The 6,639-nt window shown below is 51.1% G+C and overlaps 1 protein-coding gene across 1 annotated transcript in view; it reads left to right on the forward strand.

Moving 5' to 3' along the window:
* The first annotated feature begins 2,825 nt into the window (after positions 1 to 2,825).
* The window catches only part of LOC119330312 (AUGMIN subunit 1-like), a 5,620-nt gene continuing 1,806 nt past the window's right edge, over positions 2,826 to 6,639 (forward strand). Inside the window, exons 1-3 of the mRNA XM_037603417.1 lie at positions 2,826 to 3,271; positions 4,302 to 4,436; positions 4,541 to 4,667. Of these exons, the coding sequence (XP_037459314.1) occupies positions 2,850 to 3,271; positions 4,302 to 4,436; positions 4,541 to 4,667 (684 nt within the window). The 5' untranslated portion in view covers positions 2,826 to 2,849. The remainder of the gene's footprint in view (positions 3,272 to 4,301; positions 4,437 to 4,540; positions 4,668 to 6,639) is intronic.

Here is a 6,639-nt window from a genome sequence, read left to right on the forward strand (position 1 = left end):
TAACAACTTTATTATTGCCTCTAGGGCATATTTCCTTCAGAATCCCCCTCCGTCGCCGGAAAAGGCCCCAGATGGGATGTCACGGGTACAGAAGGTTGCGGCGGTGGAAAGTGGTTTCGTGTCTCCCCCTGATGTTTTTAGGGTATAAGAGTATATATAGGCGAAAGAAGTACGTCGGTGGAGCTCCGTGGGGCCCATGAGGGTGGGGGGCGCGCCTACCCCCCTGGGCGCGCCCTCCTGCCTCATGGAAGCTTCGCAGAGTTCCAGACTTCAACTCCAAGTCTCCTGGTTTGCGTTTGTTCCAAGAAAGATCCCCGTGAAGGTTTCGTTCCGTTCGGATTCCGTTTGATATTCCTTTTTTATGAAACACTAAAATAGGCAAAAAACAGAAACTGTCACTGGGCCTCCGGTTAATAGATTAGTCCCAAAAATAATATAAAAGTGCATATTAAAGCCCATTAAACATCCAAAACAGATAATATAATAGCATGGACCAATAAAAAATTATAGATACGTTGGAGACGTATCAGGAGGTGACACGAGCTGACTCATGCAAGGACGGCATACGCATCCATGAGAGCATGACCAGGCTGTGCACAACGGCGGCACAGGCGGTCCTTGCATCGACGATGGAGATGAGTCGAGCTGACCTGTGCAAGTACAACATACGCGTCGTTTACTGTGGCATGGCCGGAACAGCTAGCAGCACCGACGTTCGTCGCGTCGATGTCGAGGTGACTCTGACTGCCGTGTGTGCTACAACGTCAATAGAGGCTGCGTCGCAATAGACATGGATGGCGGCAGCTCCACCACCAAGTCTCAAACAACACCATGGCTTGACGACGTCTCAAACGGGCTTCGTCACGAAGGAGAACCCGCCGCGGACCGCGATCCTGGCCAGAAGGGCCAATCCCGAAGTCTATCTCAGTGTGCCCGACGAGGAACTCTGCCCACGGACGAATCTTCGTCGGCGGCGGTAGGGCTCCAGAGCGCGAGGCCGTGATTTTGCAGCGACAAGGCCCGGTAGCGCGAGGTCGTCGTTCAGCGGAGAGAAGCCGGTAGCGAAGATATACCACGGGTAAAGGAGAATGGGCTAGCAGCGGGAGGTGATCGACCAGCGTGGCGGTGGCGCATCCATTCGAGCGGCCGGCCGAAGGAGAAGGCCAGGGAAGAAAATACATATAGACGAGGAAACACTGATGAAAATACGAGACTTTCTTTTGTGTTTTCTTTGGGTAAATGCTTGTATCCGGCGCGCCGGCCGAACTTTCGGCCGATCGCGCCGCTGTTGTCGCGCACACAGCACAACGGCTGTAGTGCCGCACACACACCACGTGTTCATGGATCCCACACGCACTATCCAGGCATCCACGTCCTTATCCCAGCAACCGCCCCTCCACAGAAATCTCATCAGCTCGTCCTCTCGCTTACGTCTCGCCTACATCGCCTCTGCCCCTCGCTTGGGCCGTCGCATCCTTGCTCCGGCGAACCTCACTACCACCTGCCCATGCTGCTCCAGCGAGCGGCCACTATACACCCACCTCGCGCTGTTCCGGGGAGCGGCCACTATCCACCCGCGTCGCGCTGCTCCGGTGAGCGGCCGCTCATCCATCAGCGCGACCATGCGGCAACCAGCGCGACCGCAGCTGGTTGCGCTCCTGTCCATGGCCGCCGCAGCAGGATTTGCTACAACCATGCTTTTTTTGCTGGAACCAGCCCATGTATTTGCTACAACCCACCCATCCAAAATCTGCTACCACATTAGCTTTTGCTGGAACTGGCGAACCATTTTGCTACAACCGTTTTGGTTTTTGTTACTATTGGTGTTTTGTGCATTTGTGCTACATCCATCTCCATGACATCGCTGTTTTTCCAGTCGATTTTTTTGCTACAACCATGTTATGATTTTGTTGGAACTTAACATAAATTTTGCTGGAACCGGCTCATGTTTTTGCTACCACCCACCCCGCCCAAAATCCGCTCCCACCGTATTTTTGCTAGAACCGACTAATGATTTTGCTACAACCATGTTGTTTTTTTGTTACTGCCGGTGTTTGTCGAATTTTTGCTACATCCCATCTCCATGAACATGCGAGACCCGCGACTCTGTCTTTTGATGCAACCTTTTGGTCATTTTTTGTTACCACATGTGTTGATGATTGCTACATTCATCCTCACGAGATGCTACATCCCTATTTTTTCCGGTCGATTTTTTTGCTACAACCATGTTTGATTTTGCTGGAACTGGAGTCAATTTTTGCTACTTCCATTCACGGCGGCGTTGCTTGACGGTGGCGATGAAATTTTTTTGGGAACCGCAGCTGCTCCCCGAAAGCGAGAATGGAGTGGCGGCGAGCTTCGAGGCCGGCATCGAGCTCGTCCATGGCAGGGGAGGGGTGGGGTCAATGGGGGCTCAGTCGTCGGGCGGGGGGTTCTTTCGCGTCTGGCGTGCGGTGGCGCGAGGTGGGAGATGCGGGAAGGACAAAGAAAAAAAGGAGACCCACATCTGATGGCTGGGGGTGCGCCGGCGCCCAGCACTGCCCTTTTCTTTGGCCTGAAAAAAGACGTAGGGGTGGGAGTTGGTCTGACCGTTGGATGAGGAATAAGCGAAGGGGAGCACGGACAGGCGAGCCTCGGCCGGCGGACAGCCCCCCTCAAACCATCCCCCGGGCGTCGTTTGGATTATCGTTTCCATTACAAATACCCCCGTAAAACTAATACAGACCTCAGCCCGTCGTTTTGTTTTTGACCTGGAAATAGCTCTTGGCCTGTAAGTTACACGTGTAAATAAATTACACCCGTATTCAGTTACATCCATACCAATCGCGGCCTAAATATTTCCAGCAGCAATGGATCACACCGGGGAGCACCTCGACCCCGCAGCCTCGGCGTCCGCGTCCGCGCCCGCATCCGTCGCCGATGTCAACGCGTGGCTGGCTTCCCTGGCAGCGGAGGGCGGCGGAGTGGGAGGGCGCGGCGGTGGGGCGGTGGTCTCCGAGCTATCGCTGGGGCCCGACCCCACGCCGCGGGGGGTATCCTATCTCCGCGCGCTCGCGGCGGCGTCGCAGGCGCGGTCCCACGCAGCCGGGATCGCTGCTTCGGGGCTGCGCGCGCAGGCCGCGGAGTATCAGGCGGAGGCAGCGCGCTTGCGGGAGGCGCTGGAGCGGGCCGGCCTTGCGCGGGACGCGCTCCCTGCGCCTGCTGCGTCGGCCGCGCGCGCCGTCGCCGCTGTCGCGAACCTCCTGGCCATCCGCGACACCGAGATGAGCAGGTCACTCGTGGTTAGGGTTCCGAGTTTCGTTTATTTTCTCTCATGGATCTAATGAGTTTTAGATCTAGGCCTCTGATGGGAAGAATCATTCATGGCCTCTAACTTTTACCCCGAAATTGGATGAATTCCGACGAATGTGCCATTTCAGTGAGCAGGGTGTTTGCCGGTGTTACCGGTGTAGGTATTTTAGCCAAATAGAAAGACCGGTCCTGTAAGCGCCCTGCTAGTTTGCATTCGAGCTTGCTTTGGTCTAGTCTGTGCATTGCGTCCGTATTCTGCAACGGTATCATCAAAATTGGCCAGGCTTATCTCAGTCTATGAGCATACTCGAATCAAACCTGAGTGAGCTCTGCTTGAAGCTCAAGCTTGAAATACTGTAGCACATCATAGTGGGGAATCCTGAGTATTGGTTGTTGATCCAGTCGGCGAAATTTGCATGGTACTGGGAAATGCACAGCATCAATATCAAAAGATGGAAACAACTTAATACGAAAAAAAGACGATTCAATCAGAAAGCTTCGACTGGTTGAATACTTCTGTTGGAGCTAGGGATATGACTAGCAAGTGCAATGTAGCATCTATTTCACTGGGGAGTTTCTGAGAGACTGGACCTGGGAGAAGCAAGATGCTTTCCTGTCCATAAAGACACAATATTAGCAAGGGGTGTGAGTGCTTTCAGTGCGGGTACACTGCAGTTAGGATTGTAGTGTTTGGGGAAAAAGGATTGTGAGCCTTGTGAAAAATATAAGCTGGGGAAACTAACTAATTAAGATGAGTTTATGCATATGAGCACTTGTCTAGCCACTGTGCTCGGCTCTTTCAAAGGATTGACGTCTGAGTGCATGCTTGGGCTTGTCTTGGTTTGAGATCTTGTCGGCCTTGAGTTTTACCTGGCTTGAGCTGAGCCCAAACTTTTTTGACAACCCCACTGAACTGAGAATATTAATGTTTGCGGGTAGTATAGGGAGTATGCATGTGATTTTCTCGGTGCTTCAATTTTTCTTATAAGTTTGAAATGGTGGCTTTGCAGCTTCGTGGTGGCCAGTGCAGATTTATGGCTGAGGAGAGCAGAGGTGGAGGAGAAGAGGGACAAAGTGCATAAAGAGTCAAAGGCACTTCTTGATTACACAAGGAAGGCCATCACCAAGCTTACTGAGCTCAAGAGGTGATTTGATAGTCGTTCAGTTATTAGTTACGTAAGGAGTACTTACTAATCATCACCAACTAGATCTTTTGTAAAGAATGTAATATAGAATAATCTGTTTACAGGATGCTGGAGAAATTTAAAAATGATGTGGAGAAGCAACAAGTGGAGCAAATGGCAGACTGGCAGACAAAATTGGTCATGATGGACTCGAAAGAGCGGCAATATATCCTCCAAGTCTCAAATTACAAGGTAAGTTGTGTTCTGTGAAGTTGTGTAATCTGTTAACTTTGTGGCTTTAGATACAAATTTGGCCAAGAAAAAGCTGCCCACAATTGTGTCAAGATCTGGCAATAGTTGACTCTTATGACCCATGGGCGATAGGAATATTAAGGCGTGCAAACCGTGGCTGGAAACCAAACAGACCCTTACTTCTTAGTTCTTTGCTATTGACCTGCTTTATGTGGCTCACTCTGAAACAAACTTGTATTGGCAGTTTGCACCGCTAAAGCCAATGGTGTTTTCTAGAAACTATCAATCCTTGGATCCTAGAAGTTTCCCGCAAGTTATCATTTCGTTGTAAAGTGAATTAGGCATGGTTAGTGTATGATTATCAAAATAAATTTGTAGCTTCTGAATCAATTGTCACTTTATTTTAAAACTTGAAGAAGCAGAGGTCAGCTACAAAGCATGGATACGGCAGAAGCTGCCGTATTGGCGTCCTAGTACGGGGGGACACGGGGGTACGTCCAGCCTCCAGCCTCGGGATACGGCCTAGTACGGTGTGGACACAGTGGGACTCGGGATCCAGCCTCCAGCAACCGAGCCGCTACCTAGCCCTCCTTCCAACGGCTACCACGCTCGAGCAGGCAACCACGGCGGTCGCTGCAAGGAAGAAGGTCCAGGCAGAAAGGTAGAAGGCAATGCGGCCGCCGACGAGGAAAATGCTCCGGACAGCGAGGATGACAGGGATTGCAGCCGCCAGCAAGTAAGAAGATTTGGGCGGATGGGAAGGGATGCCACTGATGAGCAAGAAGGTACAGGCGGCAGAGCTGTGGTCTCATCTCCTCTCTACGGCGGCTGGAGGGAAGAGGAACACGGGATAGGGAACAGCTGCAGGAGCTGACTTGTGTAAATTTGTTTCCTGAAAAGAATGAAACCTTTATGTACCAAGGTACACTACAGGATAAACACTACTGGGAGGATGGCCAGGCTGCGCCGGCTTGGTTGGGAATTGGTTTAGATCATAGATGAGAGAGATGAACCTTGGGGGATAGCTGATTGGTTTCTGAGTGCTTAAGTAGGAAGATACAAGATGTGGCTTAATTTTCATTTTTTTTAAAACTGGCTTTATATAGCCGGTTCGGTACAGATTGTAAACAACAAAGTGTGTCACACTCAACCGCTTTGAAGACCAATGTTCAAGAAAGCGTTTTTAAGCGTCGCTTAAGCACTGAGCAAAAGCTAAACGCTTCGCTTTTGGCCTAGGCGCAACTTTTAGCGTTGAGCGGAAAAAAGCGTGACTTAGCGATTGGTTAAGTGCTAAGCGCTGGCTGAGCGTTCCCTGCGCGTGCTTAAGCGGCAGAAAAGCGAAGAAGGCAGGCCCAAAGGTCAGACAGGAGCTGAAATAGCCCACAGGCGGGAGGGGAAAAGGGGGGGCGGGGGTATAAGGCCTGGCCCAAAAGAGGCCCGTTCGGCTAGGGTTACTGGGTTTACAGGAGGGGAAAGAAGAGAGCATTGTGGCTCCTCTGGCGTTCTTCCTCCTCCTCAGCAGCTACTGGATCTGGACACCGGCATCTCCTCCTCCTCCTCCTGGTCATCCACTACTACCAGTTCAGCTCCTCCTCCTCCTGGCTGCTGCAGCAGCTGCCTGAGCTGCTGCCATTTATCTTATATGCTCATTCTAAGACAATATTATGCATTTTTGCTTGCTGCGTGAACCACTGAACCTCAACATTATATTCTATTTCAGTTTTTCAGTTACTTATGTGCTATGTTACCTGTTTTCTTCTGCATATTATTGAAAACAGCCAAATTCTGGCCAATCCCGGTTAAGCTGCGCTTAAGCGGCCATTGCTCTAAGCTGTGGCCTTCCGCTCCGCTTACGCTTACCGCTTTCTTGAACATTGTTGAAGACTATCCATAGCTACATGACTTGATATCTTTCCTATAACTAATTGATAAGTGTGGATGCCATGGCCGGATAGTTGTAGTCCCAAGGTGC

This window comes from Triticum dicoccoides, chromosome 7A (genome assembly GCF_002162155.2).
Source record: "Triticum dicoccoides isolate Atlit2015 ecotype Zavitan chromosome 7A, WEW_v2.0, whole genome shotgun sequence".
In the NCBI taxonomy this organism is placed as follows: domain Eukaryota; kingdom Viridiplantae; phylum Streptophyta; class Magnoliopsida; order Poales; family Poaceae; genus Triticum; species Triticum dicoccoides.